Below are 17,354 nucleotides of genomic sequence, written 5' to 3'. Positions count from 1 at the left end.
AGGCCCCGCGGCGGGTGCTGAAGGCAGCAGAGCCGGGCCCGAGCCCAGACCCTCCGGACCTTACGGCCTCTCCCGGACAAGCCGGGCCTGGAACCGACTCCCCCGGCCCGGCCCGCCCTCCCTTGAGGAATCCGGGCCCCGGGGAGGTGGTCCCCGGGGTCCTCCGCCCCCGGCCCCGGGGGACCCTGGCCCGTCCCGCCCTCCCTCCCCGCCCCTGCCCGGGGCTCCTCCGCGCCGCCCCCGCTGACTCAGCGCACAGCGAGCCGCGCCCGCCCCGGGCTCCCGGGCTCCCGGGCTCCGCTCGGGTCGCCCCCCGCCCCGCCCCGCCCCGCCCCGCCCCGCCCCGCCCCGCCCCCGCCCCGCCCCCGGGGAGAGGTCCGGGCCCGAGCTGGCGGGGCCGCCGCAGAGCCGCTGGAGGGCGCGGGCCGGAGCGCGGCCGGGGCGGGCGCAGCATGACGGCCATCGCCGTGCAGGTAACCCGGGCCCCGGCCCAGCCGCGCGGGCTGCGCCCCTCGGGAGGCGGGAGCGGACTTTGCGCGCGGAGCCGGCCCAGCCGCGGCGGGGTGGGCGGCGGGGTGGGCGCCCCGTGGTGCCCGCCCTCGGTTGCAAGCTTGCGGGGTGCGGAGGAAAGTGGGCGGGAAGCATCCTGGGGAGCCCGCGGTCCCCTAGGGCCTCTGCTCGCGGCCGTGGCTCCCAAGCTTCTTAGGGGGGGGGTTCTGCTTCTCTTTGGGGTCCCCAGTAACCATGGGGGGGTCCCTCCTTTTTAAGAAGGAGAGGCGCATCCGGGGTGGAGGATGGACACAGTCCACTTGCAAAAGGGAGGCTTGTCTTATGTAAGGTGAGGATTTGTCTCGGGGGAAGCCAGAACTTTCTGGGCGGGGGCTACAAAGACCGTCTCCCAGACGCTTCTGGGGTGCGGGGGCGGGGACCCACTCGCGGGGCGCGCGGGGAGGCAAGGGAGCCGCATCCCCCCGAAGGCTCGAGGTCTCAGACTGGGAGAAGATGTTTTTGTTGGCGGAGAAAGCTGCGCGTTCCCGCCGCGTCCCCTGGGCGCGCTGCGGTCCAAAGGCAACTTGGTGGCGGGACCGCCGGGTCCCCTGCGAGCGAGCCGCTTCCCCGAGCAGGCGGCTCCCGGCGCCCCGGTCCGAGTCTCCTGGCCCCACCGTCCTAACGACTAGAGAGGCTCAGAGGGGCGCGTTGACTTTGGGTGCAAGCGCCCAGCCTCCACCCCTGCCCCAACACCGGCTCCCGTACGTGCGCCTTCACCCAGTTTAGGGACAAAATAACTGAGGCTCGGAGGGAAGTAGCCCGCCCAGCGCAGGCAGCCAAGCGACAGGATCGAGGTCCGGGGCTCGGCTTCCTACTCCAAGTCCTACTTGCCCTTCCTACTTTTTACTAACAAGAAGCCCTCCCCGCCGGGCACCCCCAGACCCCATCCACTCAGGGCGCGGCCGCTCGCGGGAGCAGGGGCGGGTCGCAGCGAGCCCCTCGTCTTTGTTCGGGACCAGAATGCGGAGTCTCGGGGAGGGAGCGTCCGGGACAGCCCCTGGGAAGAAGGGGACCGGGAGGGAGGAGGGTGGGACCGGGTGTGGTCGCTCTCCTCCCGGAGCCCGCGGTCCAGCTGCGGGGAGAGGCTGGTAAACAAGGATTTAGAAGACAAATCGGGAAGTGGGGGCTAAATTAAGAGGTGCAAAGGCTGCAGGCTGGGTTAACGGGCGGGGGCGGTGTGTGCGGGGCCTGGGACACTGGCAGCAGGTGGGGGGCCTCGGTGGTGGCGGGGCGAGCGGGGCCCCGAGGCTCTGCCCCAGGGGTGGGGCGCGCCCCGGGCTGTCCCTGCCTGACTGCGGTTGCTGCTCTTCAGAAGCGCCTTAAAGCCCTGCCAGGGGCTGTTCTAGGCTCTTGTGATAACTCATTCCAGCCCCACCCACCCACCCACCAGCACGGGGCGGGAGATGCCCTATCTTCATGCATAGGCGAGGAAACCCAGTGAAAGGGGATACATGCATGCCAGAGGACGCATAGCCAAGAGCAGGCTGGCTGGGGGGGTGCAGGCAGGCGTGGGCTATGGTTCCAGGGATGGTGGCAGGAAGCTGGCCAAGATATTTCTAGTTGGGACGCCCTGGTGGCTCAGCGGTTGGGCGCCTCCCTTCAGCCCAGGGCTGATCCTGGAGTCCCGAGATGGAGTCCCACATGGGGCTCCCTACATGGAGCCTCTGCCTGTGTCTCTGCCTCTGTCTCTCTGGTGAATAAATAATCTTAAAAAAATAAAAAAGATATTTCTGGTTGATCATGATAGGGGCCTGACCTGGGCCTGCACGGAGTGGGCAGTGATTCTAGAGGCAAGTATGGGAGGGAGGGCTGGGGATGTGAGGAAGGAGTAGTGAGCAGGGCCTCTGGGGGTTGAGGAGAGAGCAGGTGGGGTCCAGGAGTGTAGAGAAAAAGAAGACCTTGGGATTGGACTCAGTGGCCCAGGAGTGTCAAGTGACCCTGTCCTACAGCTCATAGAAGTCATTCGGGGTTAGAGATGGAAAAGAGAAACATTTTTTTCATGGAGAAGAGATTAGTGTCTTGGCCCAGGTCCCCAAGCCCGAGGCCCTCAGGCAGGGGCAGGACTAGACAGTCTTGATTCCTCTTGTGCATTGGCCTTCCACTGACCACACTGCCGCCCGCGCCCCTCCAGGAGGTGGTTTCAGGCCCTCCGTCACTGACAGCAGAGCAGCTCGAGTGTAGTGCAGCGTAGTTAGGAATGAAGACTCCAGTCTGCGTTATTATTGTCATGTTATCAGTAGGCCCCCAAGCACCTTTCCATACATGATCTCACTTAATCCTTGGGAGTTTTCTTGCTGATTAGAGAGTTTAAATGAAGCCAGCTTTGAAGTTGGGAGGGGGAAGAAATGAACTGACATGAACTGGCTCCTCTTTGATCCCAGTGTGATGTCTGAAGGACTGGAGGCCAAAGTCCAGTCTGTGCCCAGGGCAGGTGGGGCCGAGTGAGGGACAGTGCATACCTGTTCTCTAGTTCCTGGGTCCTCTGGTGTTTTGTGACTTGACTGGGGCCTTGCCTCTGGGCTCTCCTATTCCAGGACCTTACCAACCAACTTCTAGGAGCCTTGTAACCTGGCCAGGTAACTTCGTGGCTCCCACTCTCCTGCAGGGGTCGCCAACTCTCATTTTGTAGATGGGAAACCCAGGGCCACAGAGGTTCAGAAGCCACCCAAAGACAAAGGCCTTGAATAGTTTGTAAACAAAGGTTTCCTTAGTTTGCTTCTTAGCAGTAAAACCGTTTTTTTCTGATGAAGCCAGCACAGACACCTAGGCTACCGGTGTCTCCAGCAGGTAAGAAGTACCTGTTGTGGTTGAAGTAGGGAAGTGATCCTAGCTGGCCAGCCCAGCTTCTCCTGCTCCCCCTACTTAGCACCTGGAGGCCGCTTAGCAAACAGGGGGTCACAGTTTGAGAACCCCAGCCCACTCCACCACAGTGTTCTTTCTAAGGTCCTGGGCTACTTTTGTCTGGGGATGTGAGTTGGGGCCCTGATCCCGCCTCAGCATCCATCCCTCTGTACTCTCTACACCTTTTCCCCACCAGTAGTAATGAGCCCCTGATAGGAATGCCCCATACTTGGAAGGCCCCAGTCAGTTTTTATTAGCTGAATGCATCCCACACCCTGCACATTATACAGTTGTCCAGGCAGCCGGAACAAGCTTTGTGATTTAGGTGAGTGATCTTGGGGGAAGTCATCTGACCTCTGCATGACATAGTTTCCCTCTTTACACACCCCCTGTTGGAGCTCCCTGCTCTCCCCACCTCACAGGTTTGAGTAAAACAGGTCCCTGCTTAGGCAGAAGTGCTGAAAACAAACCAGGTCCTTATTCGTGCATGGGGCGGGGTGGGGGTGGGGTGCTGAGATTTAGCAGTAGCTTCTGCTCCAGTGGGCAGGTTAGCAGGCGCCCTGATGTTCCTGCTGGGGCTCTGACCACAGGAGTCTCCCAGGAGCATGGCTTTGCTTTCTGTCCCTCACTGAGAGATGTTACCGACTTGCCTCTGGAAGCTTCCATTTGCACATGGTATAAGGTGCACCCCATAGTCCCTGTTCAGTTTCCCAGCAGTGAGAGCTGCACATGAGCTGCCTGCTTTGCTTGCCTCCTAAACTGAAGTGTAACCTGGGCTGCTTCTGTATACACTGTAAAGGGTAATTTATGACCAGGTAGGAGATTCATTTAAAGGGAGCTTCTGATGGAAGTGACAGTGGTTGCAATGACCATTTTTCCTGTGGCTTCTCAAGCTCTCACTGGGCCTCACTGAATGCTCAGGTCAAGCACCTGTGCCATGTACCAGGGATGCAGCAGTGCCTACTTGGGAGGCTGTGCCCTCCTAAGTACAGCTGTGGTCAGAGCAGTGAAGAAAACGGCGCCTGATGGGAGGAGTTCTGGTTTGGGTTGGGTCAGGGAGGCAGGCAAGATCTCTGTGAGAAAGGGAGGTAGCCTGGAGAAGAAGTTTTCAGGTGGAGGAGCCAGTAGGTCCGAGGAAGAAAGTTCTAGGCTATTCTTAGGTCTGGAAAGAGGGCTGCTGTGTCAGAGCAAGGGGGCCAGGAAGAGTGTGCTGGGGGGTGAAGTTGGAGAGCGAGGCAGGGCTTGTGGGTAGTGGGAAGGGGTTTGATTCTTTGACATGCTTTTCTTTTTTTTGCTTTATGGTTGGGGATAGAACTCATGCCTGGGTGGCGTCCTGCAGCTATGAGATAAGGGACACCTCATTGGATGTCCGGCCCAGCTTGGCAGAAGAAAGGGGCAGGTGCACCCTTCAGGGCTGAAACTAGAGGCTCAGTGGCCTCCCCACACCCAGAAGCTTCTAGACAGACATCTTGATTGGCCAACTCTGGGAGGGGTGCAGGTTCAAGACTGAAGGGCAAAGTGCAAACACCACTTTCAGTACCAAGGAAAACAAGGTAATAATAACATGGAGTCTGGAACATGCAGAAGCAGCTGGGTGGAGATGAGGGTAAAACTGAAGTGTACTGGGAATGTAGCCTTGTATTAGAATGCTAATTTAAAAAAAAAAAAAAAGAATACTAATAATCCAGTGCTGGGATTCTTGCCGTGTGTACAAAGAAACCCAGGGGGTACTGCAGGCTCAAGGTCACACGAGCCAGGCCTGACAAGTTTTCTGAATTCAGAACAGACTAGGATCTGCCAACCTGCTGGTCAGTAGAATTTGGATTTCTTATTCATGAAGATCATTGAAGAAAGAAAGGTCAGGGAACCTTTCGTGCCTGGTGAATAGTTGGACAGGCAGTGCTTCTAGGTCTTGAATGCAGTAGGTGGAATAGGGGAAGGACTCCCCAAGAAAGGTGAGTCGGCTGAAAGGTGAGGAGCTGGGAAAGAAGCTGCCTGCAAAGGTGGGCAAGGAGACTGCAGTTGAAAATGAGGCTTTGGGAAGTCGGGGACATGGTCAAGGGTTTTCCCTGTAGAGGTTGGAGGGGTAGAGCAGGGCCCTCCCTGACATGCTCTCTGGTGTCTTCCAGGCCCAGAGGCTCCTGGCCCAGAGGAGGCCCCAGCGGCCCTTCTTGGAATCCTTCATCCGGGCCCTCATCATTGTGTGTGCTGCTCTGGCCTTGGTCCTCTCCTCCGTCTCCATCTGCGATGGCCACTGGCTGCTGGCTGAAGACCGCCTCTTTGGGCTCTGGCACTTCTGCACGTCTTCCAACCAGACGGGGCCACACTGCTTCAGAGACCTGAGTCAAGCCCGTGTGCCTGGGCTGGTGGTGGGCATGGTCCTGGCCCGCAGCGTGGGCGCCTTGGCCGTGGTGGTCGCCATTTTGGGCCTAGAGCTCCTTATGGTGTCCCAGGTGTGTGAGGACCTCCACTCGCGGCGCAAGTGGGCCATGGGCTCCGTCCTCCTCCTCGTCTCTTTCGTCCTCTCCTCTGGAGGGCTCCTGAGTTTTGTGATCCTCCTCTGGAACCACGTTACGCTCATTGGCTTCACCCTGATGTTCTGGTGCGAGTTCACGGCCTCCTTCCTCTTCTTTCTGAATGCCATCAGTGGCCTTCACATCAACAGCATCACCCATCCCTGGGGCCAACCAAGGAAATTTTAGGCCTCTCGCCTACATCTGAGGACATCAGGTTCTACATGCAAGTGTGGGCAAGATTCGACTTTTCCAACATGTGACCTCTGGTGGGGGTAAAGGCGGGACAATGACCTTGAAACTGCTGCTGCTTAGCCAATAACCTTTGGGTGGTTGGCCACAATCAGCCCAGTGGCCTTTGCAGCTGGCCTGCAGGGCCAGAGGCCAGGGTGCCTCAGTGCCACCAGCTGCACAGGCTTAGCCAAGTCGTTAGGATGTTGATTTTAGAAGAAGTGACATATTTTAAAACCTTTTTCTTGAATCCTTCTTCTTGGGATGGGAATAGATTGGGAAGCAGCGTGGGTGACTGTGTGCCGGGATGGGAGCTGTTGGGTCCCTGGGGTCTCCTGGGGTTGCCCAGAGTGGATCATGCCTGCAGCTAAGCATATCCAGCCAGTGCCTCAGACTTCTCTTCCACCAGCTCAAAGGGCCTTTGGGTCCATCGCCCTGCCGTAGCTTCAGTCACGCTTGGAAGCAGAATTCAGGATTCCCTTGATTTTTTTTTTTTTTTGTACATACTAGGTTTTCAAACCATTTGACTCCCGTTTGAACCCTGCCCTTTGGGGCAGGGGTGGGGAGGGCGTAATCCTTGAATAACTGTAGCCTCCAGCAGCGGCTGTCCTGTCTGTGGGGACCCTGCCCTAAACCCTTCCAGCAAGCTTCCCAGGGTGGCCGGCCAGCCCTCCAAGGCAGTCCTCCCTGAGGCCAGCGTGCCTGCGTGTCTGCTTCTGATGTGTCAGGACGGCCTCAGGGTACCACTTCTGATCCTAGAGCACATTTCCAAAGAGCACAGATCTGGACCTGCTAAATTCCAAGGTGTAAAGGGGACTTGCAGGGCCTTGAGTAATGATTAACAGCCGGCCCGGGGGATGAGTGCGGGTGAAGGGGACCAGGAACCAGTGGAGATTTCCATCCTTGCCCACAGATGTGCATTTCTGTGCCAATTGCCCCCTTTCCAGTCTCTTCTCTGCCCCATAGGTGGGGTTTCGCCCCTCAGCCACTTCATTCCCCCCTTCCTTCTCCACCTGGGCCACACTGCTGCTGCTCCTGGCGTGGGTTTGGGTCTCTGCCCCATCCTTGTCACTGCAGGTCCCCTTCCTGGCCTGGGCTGGGTGCATTTATCTATCTCTTGGGGTTCTTCAAAGCTTTTCCAATGGAGTCCATGGAGATCACTGAAGAAAGGTGTCACGGGCCAATCAGTTTTTCAGAGAGCAGAGCTCATCAACCCTATGGGCTGGGTTCTTAGCCCTGGCAAAGAAGCACCTGACCTTTCATTTCAAGAGCCGTTCACCAGGCGCAAAGGGGTGACCTTGTCTCTGCAATGGGGAGGTGCAAAGGTGGGAAGCCAGGGTCCAGAGGGGGGTGGCACTTGTCCGGGGTCACCCAGCAACAAGATGTCTCCTCTACATTTGAGCTCCTGTACACAATGCTTTCCCCTGAACACTGGTAGGCTTTGTTTTGTAAAAGGGCTCAAATGTTCAGTTCACGTTCATCCTCATGTGGCTGGTGGTGAGGGAGTGCTGATAGTCAAGGGGAACTGAGATCCAGAGAATAAAGGGGAGACATCCCCCAGAAGACCCCCCTGTCCCCTGCCCAGGACTGAAGAAACATACAGGCTCGGAGCACAGGGATTTGACACCAAAAGCCCTCGATGGAACTTCTGTCCCTTCTTGCTGGGTATCTCAGGCAAGTCACAGGACCTTAGTGAACCTGTTTTTCTGTCCAGCGGAATCACACCCCCATTCCCAGAGGGATGCTTGCACCACGCTAGGGTTACTAAGGGAGCTAGGGATCTTAGGACTGTCAGCCATGCTGACTTGGGACAGATTAATCCAGCTGCCTTGACGCTGTAGGGGAAGAGCTACCAGAGAGGTGACTTGTAGTGAAGGGTAGGGAGGGTCCGCCTAGAGCCAAGGGTCTCCATTTCTCCTGTTTCCTGTGTGTTGAACTTATCCCTGAAAACTCCAGGAAGGGGTAGGGAAGCGAGTGGGAGGGTCCTCCTCCACCTGGTGTCTCAAGGGCAAAAAGAGTGGTCAGTTACGGACCAAACCCATCCCCACTACCATTTATTTCCCTGCCCTCTTCTGGAGCGCCCGAACTGCCCTTCCCAAATACAACAGACCCAAGCCCTCTCTTCCTGCCCCGTGGTCCCTCATTGTCTTCAGTTTTGAGGAACATATCACCTTGGGCTCCAACCCAAAGCCCAGAGGAGGGCTGTGATGGGTCCCAGGAGGAACAGATGTGTGCAGAGAACTGTCCTGCAGCAGTGTCTGGCCTTCTCATGACCTGTCTTGGCGTCTGTCTGTCCTGTGACTGGCCCTGCTCCAGACCCTCAAATGACACTGGCCCTGTAGGCGGCCCGGCTCTGCTCTGAGGTGCTGGCCTTGGTGCTGTGGGTGAAGCCAGTGAGGCCGCTGGTGCCATTGCTGAAGGAGGTGCTGAGGGCCATGGGGCGTAGGAGGAGCTCGCGGAGATGCCACTGCTGCCACTTCTTCTGCACCTCCAGCTGCACCTGGCCCAGAGACCAGCCATCAGTTGGGGAAGACAACTCACCTTGTCCCCAGAGCCCCATTCACTGCCCCCTCAGCACAGGCCCTGCCTTTCCTGCAGGCCACTCAGATGGACCCCTTCCAGCTCCAATATCCAGTAGGGATCGAACCCCTCACCTTATCTGGACACTTTGACCTGCCACCTTACTGCATGTGTCCTGAAGAAGGGGCTTGGGGTTATTTTACGAATTGCAGAATGACATCCAGATCATGACCTGGGACCACCGGACCCATTCCCATAAAGCCAGCCTAGCTCAGAACTTAAATCTGGGGACCTTGGAGTGGCTCTTTGGATATTAATTTCACGGTCCCCAAGCTGTAGCAGCCCAAACCTTTGAAGCCAGGCTTCAGGGCTTGAGTTCTGGAAAACAGGTTATTCCCCTTCAAGTGTGGTGAACCAGATAAATGGTCAACAGTCACAGGAAGGCCCGACTTGGGTGGAATACTGTATTCAACTGTTGGTTGCATGGCTTGTGTGTCCCCCCCCCCCCCAAATGCTCTGGGCAGGGAGCAGAGAGACCACAAGGTAAGTGTGTAGCCCTCCGAGGAGTCAACGATTATTTGGAGGTCAGTGAGCTCTGAGCTTTAGGGATTGCATCATCAAGTCACTCATTTTACAAATGGGGAGACTGAGGCCCAGAGGAGGGCAGTGACCTGGATCACCCATCAGGCAAGCATCCATTGGGAACCAGGGTTCTTGTTGGGGTGCCTGCAACTTTTTCTCTAGTCTCAGGACTTGCTCAAGGATAAGAATTACCTGGAATGCTTGTTAAACATTTTCAGGCTCTAACCCAGACATAACAATCTTTTTCGAATTAGGGGGGGGGGGGGGGGATGTGTGGGTCGGGTAGGGCCAAGCAATTGTTTTAATGAGACCTGGTGCTTCAGTGGTTCCATGAAGTGGGCTCAGGAGACCTCCCCCTCCCAGACCACCCATCTCTCCCCACCACCCTGGTTTTCCAGGGAGCTTCTGAGCGGGAATCCAGTGGCTAGGGGGCTCCTCCATCTGGGCACCCGGAGAACACTCACCTCCCCATTGAGGAAGCAGTAGAGGACGGCCACCACCAGGCCCTGCAAAGGGGGCAGAGGCAGCAGGGGGTCAGTGCAGGTGCTTGGGCACCTGGCCTCCTTCCTTCAACCTCTTCCCTATGTCCTTAAAATTGCCAGCCCCAGGCTCACTTCTCCCCAGAGAGTGCCCCAGAGCCTTCCCACACCTCTCACTCCAGGGGGTACTGGGGCTACCTCTTGGGGGGGCCCACAGTGCCCCTGGCTGTGTTGGCATCATCTGGCACAGGCTCAGCTCCTTGGGGCAGGGGCAGGGTCCAGCATGGGGCATTGCATGCATGCGATTTCAGCGCAGAAGCTGCTAACCTGGGCCTGTGGAGACCCGGCAAGTCACCGGAATTAGTAAGGCAGGCCGTCTGGGTCTGGGAGAAGCAAGGAGTGGTGGCACCTGAAGTGCACCTGTCCCTCAGGTAGGGGGTGGGGACAGCCCATGTGAGACCCCCTGGGCCCTGTGTGGGCTCATTTTCAAGATAAGCTGGAAACCTGGAGATGTTCCAACACAGGCAACTATTCAAACTGAAACACTAGCACGTGAGCATGATGTCAGAACAAAACCCGCATGTAGGTCCGGGCCAGTGAGGTATGACTTCCTGTTTATGTCACCTTAGTTAGGGACCTTGGGGCTATATACTCTTTACGTTCCTTGGTGTGGTGGGGGTTTGTACCTATCAGGACCCTCGCTCTCTAGTCTCTGGGGTTCCTGTTTCCCAGTGGCGCCTCCCCCTGCCCCCAGTCTTGGCTTGGAGCTTTGCCAGGGCAGGGACTCCAGTCTCAAGATGCAGGATTGAGGCCAAGAGGCCTGCTTGGGGCCATAAGCTATTGGGGGGGGTCTCCACAGTGCTTATGCTCATCTCAGGGACACACCTCCGGCCAGCCTGCCCTTGCTTCTGCCCTGAGGCTTCCCTAGCTGGTGAGCACCCTCGCCCTCAGAGGCCTGGGTGTCATAGCTCTGACCTCAGGGGGCCCTAAACCGCACCCTCCCCCCACCACCACCACTCCCGACACTTCCCAGTCCCATCCAAGCCTGCCCTCACCTACTTACTACATTGGAAAGGACCCAAAAGAATGATGAGCCAGCCTGACTATGGTGGGCTTAATATGTACCATTGCTCAGGGCTAAGGTCATTTTTAACAAGAGTTAGTGACAGACCTCAAATAATTATCAGGCATCGAGGACCACTGCAGAACAGGGACTATATGGGGGAGGTGGGCAGCAGGAACACTTACACAAGGTACCAATCTCTAAAGTCTGTAGCATGTTAGCATCACGTGGGAGCGTTTGCCTATGTTGCACTCCATACCCAAGTCCAAATGTCTGAGGATGGAAGCCCCAGCAGCTTTGAAAAATCCCAGATGGTTCTAACAGGTATTCCCAATTGGAAACCACCATCAGAGGGTGTGAAAGGCTTTGGGGTGAATGGATGTGGGATGTGGGATGTGCCACCTGGCTTGCATACTTGTGGGGCTCTGGTTTCCAGGTGTATCACTGAATCCTTGCCAGAGCCCGAGCTGGAGGTCAGGCTGCTGGCTGCGGGTGCGGCCCCTCTCACTGGGCCCAGGAGTGCCTGCGCTGCCAAGATCCTGGGACACATTTTCACAGTTCAGGTGAGGGCAGGAGTCCTGGGTGAGGGAAAGCTAGTTGTACCCCAGGTATCTAGTGCTGTCTCCCACAGCTGACAAGTTAAAGAAATTCCACAGTGTTTATACAATCATTAAAAATGAAGTCTTGGAAGAATTAATGACATAGGGAAATGTTCACCACAGGTAAGATAGAGATATTGGGACAAGCAAGATAAAAAAAAAAACACATGCAGCGTGACCTCAATTTTACGGGACGTGTGTACATGTGTATGTGTCTTCCTGCAGAGAAAAGAGACTGCGAGTAAACCCACTGTCACTTTAACAGGTTATTTCTGCAGTCATGAGATTGTGGATGATTTCCTTTCTTAACTATTCCTTATTTTCCAAATTTCCTATATTAAGTATCATTTCTACAATCGGAAAAAAGCTAATCAACTTGCGTCTCTAAAAGAACAGGATGGTGGGATCCCTGGGTGGCATAGCGGTTTGGCGCCTGCCTTTGGCCCAGGGCGCGATCCTGGAGACCCGGGATCGAATCCCACGTCGGGCTCCCGCTGCATGGAGCCTGCTTCTCCCTCTGCCTGTGTCTCTGCCTCTCTCTCTATCTCTCTGTGACTATCATAAATAAATAAAAATTTTAAAAAAAATTTATAAAAAAAAAAAAAAAAAGAACAGGATGGTGATAATGTATTGTGGTTCTGGGTATGTTTTTCCTTAAGCCCGGTCTTTTAGATACGTACTTGCATATTTACATTTGAGAAGAATCATCCCTTTGATTGGCTTAAAATGATGGGGGATGGGATAGAGGGAACAGATGGGGACAGAGCTGGAACATGCTGCACCTTGAGCGGGCAGTGGTCACATGGGGGTTCACTATCTACTATTCTCTTCACTTTAATATGTGAAGACATTCTCTACAATACAGACTTTTAAAAATAGACACATAGAGAATATATATGTGTAATATATAATAAACTGATAATATGTTTGTGAACAAGGGTTTAAAAAAACCTCAAAGATCTGTTTTCTGCATAAACATTTCTATGGACACATTAGGAAAGTGCTTTTGGTTTTCTCTCGACAAGCCATTTCCTTAGAAGCCAAATGGCCTTCCGCTGACAGTCCTCAGCCCCAACCACAAGCCCCAGCTCCAGGGGACAGGAAGTCGGTTCCCTTTCTCGGCTGGGAGGCTGACCTGGGTCTCCTTGCTCGCAGTGTGGTCACTACCCATTTCTGGAAGACAGGCCAAGGCCTTCCATCCTTGTGGACCTGGAATCCCCTACCTGCTAATGGGCCATCGTGACCCAGGCCTCCTTGCATGTTAGAGGAGCAGGTGGGCATGAAAACTCCCTGGTGCAGAAACAAAGAATACGGATTATGCAAGAGGCTGGGTTCCCTGGAGGCCTGGGGCACTGGCAGGGAGCTCCGGGCAGAGGAGAGAAGCTCAGGGAGGGCAGAGGGGACAGCCCCTGGGTTGGGTCTGAAGGCAGGGCTAGGGCAAGACCTAACTGCTCAATAATGTGTCTCCAGTAATGTGTCCTGCCTGAAACCTGAAAGTGACAGGAGGATGACCCTGACTCACCCACTCGCCCTGAACTGGGACTCGAGGGAGACTCAGGTCCTGAGACCAAAGCCTCTGCCATGAGGAGGACTGTTCAGGATAATCAGTGCTGTTGAGGACAGCTTGGCTTCTTGAGGAACAGCCACTGGGAGAAATTTCTCTCAGGCCCCCAAGCCCTTAATGGCTTTTCCTGAGAATTGGGTTGTTCCCATCTATGGATATTACAAATTTTGGAACAGATTGCTTTGGCTACTGGGGAGCTCCAAACCAAATGTATGACCCATCTCTCCCACCTTCGTGGCACTCTATTGGATTTGCTTCTCTGTATGAACTCAGTTTGGGTTTTTATATTATTTTTTCGCTGATCCTTCATCTACTTATTATTTTTTTAATCCTCTGTGTGGTTTTCCTGAAAGCTACATCATATTATTTTTGGAAGGAGACAGCTATGAGAGTGTAAACAAATAACATTCTGAAGTTTGGGATTCATGTGAAGAGTCCTTCTGTCTGAAGGTGTTTATTATTTGCTTTTTGTTGGAGTTTTTTGTTTTTGACTATTCATTTTTTTTTTAGCCTGACAACATCTTATGAGTTGGGGGTAGGTGATTTCCCCCTTCACTGTCCTTCCTTTTTTTTAAAGTTGGTTTTTCTTTTTGATACATTGTGTGTGCACATAGTTTCAAGGAGTCAAATGATTCTCATCAAAACAAGGGCAGCCTCCCAACACCCCTGCCCCCATTTCCTGTTCCTCAGAGGCAGCTACTTGGAATTCTCTTTGCAGCTTCTGAATAATATGCTGATGCTGCTCCTTCTGGATTTTTCAGTTTGGGGCATTTCATGGACTTCCCAGAATGAAGAGTTTATTCTCCTTCAGATGCCCTCCCCCGCCTCCCATTCCCACAATGCTCTTGAAAGAGAGAACCCCCAAGAGTCACAGTCCTTGAAGCTTACCTGGAAGGAGCCAAGGGCCAATTCAAAGAACAACTGGACCTCCATGGCGTCCTCTGGGGAGAAGGCGAAGATGATGTAGTGGACTCCAAAGAGCGGGATCAGCAGGAGGGTGGACTTGGCCAGGCGCCTGCAGACAGAGACCCGCTGTTGTGTCCTGTCTACTCCCCACAGGCACAGCTCCGCACACCCCAACCTATCTCATTGTAGGAGGCCTGGAGTGGTGCCCCCAAATCTTTGTGGTTTTATCTTTCATTTTGGAGAATGTCCAACTCCCACGTACCCATCCCCCAGGGCCAGTCCCCTAAGCTTTCTGATCGTGCACCCATCAGGAAAAGAAAAATTTGAACACATAGCCACCCAAATAACTTTATTATTTATTAATTACATGCATAAGGCATCAAACCTGTTATTCACAAAGGCAGCATTCTTAATTTTTTGATAATAACTATCTACAAGGAGACATTCTTTTATTTGCTTCCCAGATTATGGTTGCTAAATTTAGAGATAAAAAATACAGGATGCCCAGTTCAATTTGAATTTCAGATAAACAATGGATAACAGTTTTTTTGGACAAAGTGCGAAGACACTATTTGTTGTTTATCCAAAATTCAAACTGAACTGGCATCCTCTATTGGGCAACTTTATCCTGGATCCCCAGCTCTACCCTACTGTGGAGCCCACTGCCCTAAAGGTGTCCTGGAGAATCTGTCACCAAGTAATCACGTCACTGCCAGATTCTCAAAGCTCAGAACATCACAGAGAAAGTCTTGGTTGGACACTGATTTATCTTTAACTATTCTGTTTTGAATTATGTCTCCTCCAGCCAAATACACAAATTGAAGTCCTAGGTGCAAGACCTCAGAAATACCTACCTGTACAAGCAGGTAGGGCCCATAAAAGGTGATTGAGCTAAAATAAGGTCATTAGGGTGGGACCTTAGTCCAATCAACTGGTGTCCTTGTAAGAAGAGGAGGTGACACCAAAGATGCCCACACACAAAAGGTCCAGTAAGGACACAGGGGAGAAGGCAGCCATCTACAAGGCCAGGAAGGAAGCCTTAGAAGAAACCAAACCTGTGCACACCTGAATCTTGGGTTTCCAGCCTTCAGCACTCAGAGAAAATAAATTTCTCTTCTTTACATCATCCAGTGTGTGGTTATTTTGTTACGGTGGCCCTAGCAAACTAATACGGCATCTCCCTTTAACATCTTTTAAAGGTTTTAAAGTATTGTTGGATCCCACATCTGATGAAACCTAGAGCCTTTCTCCCCTGAAAAATACACATACCTGTACAAATTTCTCTGAATTTGGGCCTCTGAAGCCCTAGCGTTTCCCCAAACATAGATGTCTGTTTCCTGGGATCCTGAGAGATTTCCATCTTCCCACCATTGGGCAATGTCTAAGGCTTCCCAGTGGGCCCATCTCTCCTCACCTCTATTCCCAAGAACATTGTAACCTTGGAATCAGGGCCAGTTGGGTAAACCATAGGTGCTCTGTAAATATCTGCTGACTGGCTGAGTGACACTCAGCCTTTGCCCTCTACTTACTTATAATGGTTCATTTCTTTTCCTCTTGTTTCTTGGGTTCTAAGTTTTCTCATCAGGATTCTTAGAATGTTTATAAAAAGGATGAAGTTAATCTGGAAAACACAAGAGGGACATGGGGCTGAAGGTGATTGCCACCTCTCCTGGCCCTGGCCCCTGGGAGAAGGTCGGAGAAGGCATTGCAGACCACACCCAGGGTGCATATCACTGCACCACCCTGCCCTCCAGGCATCCCCACGGGCCCGGAAGAACAAACTGTCTGGAGATGTTGACTGACACAGCGCCTGCTCCTGGCACTGGCTGCAGGAGCTCTGAGGTCTGCTCATTTGGGGCAGCGATGGCTCACACTGGGAGTGCATTGGACTCCCTCGGGGACCTTGTTAAAAGGCAAGTCACTGGTGACCTGAGAATCTGCATTTCTTTCTTTTTAAAAAATTTTAAAGATTTTATTTATTTGACAGAGAGAGAGCACAGCAGGGGGACCAGCAGGCAGAGCAGACAGAGACACAGGCTCCCTGTTGAGCAGGGAACCATATGTGGGGCTCAATCCCAGCACCCTGGGATCTTGACCTGAGCCAAGGGCAGACCCTTAACTGACTGAGCCACCCAGGCATCCCTGAGAGTCTGTATTTCTATTAAGCTCCAGATAATGCCCAAACCAGTCCCTGACTACACTTTGAGCAGCAAGGCTTTCTTCCAGCAGAGACTCTTAAAGTTCTGGGGGCAAGTCGGGGGTGGGGGGGCTCCCTCCATCAGGGGTTACAGGTCAGCAAATCTGGGGTGGGGCCCAAGAATTTGCATTTTTAACAAGCTTCCAGGTGATGCTGAAGCTGCCAGTCTGGGGACCACACTTTGAGTACCACTGCCTCAGAGCCTTCTAGAATCACTTTGGAGTTTAATAACCAACTCCAGGAAGCCACCCTTGATTACCTCTCTTTCCTGATACATTGCAGTTAAGGGGTCATGTTGGTGTGCAAGCACTTGAAATATTTGAGGCAGGCTAAACGCATGCATCTGTCAAACTTGGACATGTATCTACTTATCTGCCAATTCAATCATAACTTCCTCAAGGACAAGAATGTAGTCTCATTATTTTTTTTGTGTCCTTTTCCCCAAGCCCAGTGCCAGAATGTTATAAAAGTGCCCACGTGGCAGCCAGCCGGCACCTCTCCACCTCTCTCACCCACCCACCGGCTACAGCACCATTTGCAGAAGCAGGGATCCATGGAATCGCCCAGCCAGGCACCCTCATTGTTCACACAACCAGCCTGGGGCCTGGGAATGCTGGCCAAAAGACAAGGATTAGTGATCTGTCCAGGACTCCTAGCCCAGCTTGCCTCTTCAGCAACATTGCTTCTCAGCTTGTTGTTTGTTTATGCATCTTGCTCGCAGCTGACTATGCATGGCCTAAACGAATAAAGGTTATTTTACTTTCATTTATTTGTTTTGTCTTAGAGTTGCATTTTGATTTTATAGGGAGCACTGAAAGGCAAAAAAAAAAAAAAAAAAAAAAAAGAAAGAAAAGAAAAGGAAAAGAAAAACATCTTTAAGAGCCCAAGAATGAGTCTTAAATAGTGAAATTTGATGCCCTTGACCTACTGGTTAGGAGATTTTTTTTTTTTTAAGTTCTTATTTATTAATTTAAGTAATCTCTATCCCCAACATGGAACTTGAACTCATGACCTGAGACCTAGATGCATGCTCTTCTAATTGAGCCAGCCAGGGGCCCCTGTTAGGAGATATTTTGCATCAGGAGTGCCCACCAAACATCACTAGTCTGGTGAAACCCGCCAGGGCACGGGGCCCATCGCCCCTCAGCCGGAGTTCTCATGGGCTGGGCTGTCAGATGCCCACAATGATGGTAGGGAAACTGGCCTAACTGAATGAGGAAAGACCGCCTATGGGAATATTATGCAGCCATAGCACATTGGCTGGTCAAATAATTTCAAAGAACATGGGATAGCTCACATCTATTGCTAAG

At 53.3% G+C, this 17,354-nt stretch overlaps 2 protein-coding genes across 4 annotated transcripts in view; one reads left to right on the top strand and one right to left on the bottom strand.

Annotated features, from left to right (window-relative positions):
- The first annotated feature begins 399 nt into the window (after window positions 1-399).
- TMEM37 (transmembrane protein 37) lies at window positions 400-6,375 on the top strand. Its single transcript, XM_072757562.1, has 2 exons — window positions 400-473; window positions 5,520-6,375. Exons 1-2 carry the CDS (start codon window positions 453-455, stop codon window positions 6,090-6,092), a joined length of 594 nt encoding a protein of 197 aa, XP_072613663.1. The 5' UTR covers window positions 400-452; the 3' UTR covers window positions 6,093-6,375.
- A 1,784-nt stretch (window positions 6,376-8,159) lies between these two features.
- Window positions 8,160-17,354, bottom strand: part of SCTR (secretin receptor) — a 72,561-nt gene continuing 63,366 nt past the window's right edge. For 2 of the 3 annotated variants that reach the window (XM_026017745.2, XM_026017746.2), the window contains exons 10-13: window positions 15,377-15,468; window positions 13,830-13,956; window positions 9,701-9,742; window positions 8,160-8,634 (exon numbers count right to left, since the gene is read on the bottom strand). In XM_026017745.2, the coding sequence (XP_025873530.1) occupies window positions 8,455-8,634; window positions 9,701-9,742; window positions 13,830-13,956; window positions 15,377-15,468 (441 nt within the window). In that variant the 3' untranslated portion in view covers window positions 8,160-8,454. The remainder of the gene's footprint in view (window positions 8,635-9,700; window positions 9,743-13,829; window positions 13,957-15,376; window positions 15,469-17,354) is intronic. The other variant, XM_072757561.1, reaches the window with a different exon arrangement.

Source organism: Vulpes vulpes, chromosome 5, assembly GCF_048418805.1.
Source record: "Vulpes vulpes isolate BD-2025 chromosome 5, VulVul3, whole genome shotgun sequence".
Classification (NCBI taxonomy): domain Eukaryota; kingdom Metazoa; phylum Chordata; class Mammalia; order Carnivora; family Canidae; genus Vulpes; species Vulpes vulpes.
The sequence above is the reverse complement of the archived record's forward strand: the minus strand, read 5'-3'. Positions and strand labels throughout refer to the sequence as shown.

Coding starts and splice junctions, on each gene's coding strand:
- TMEM37 (XM_072757562.1), top strand. CDS start 453: ATGACGGCCATCGCCGTGCAG. Junction 474..5,519: donor TGACGGCCATCGCCGTGCAG/GTAACCCGGGCC, acceptor GGTGTCTTCCAG/GCCCAGAGGCTCCTGGCCCA.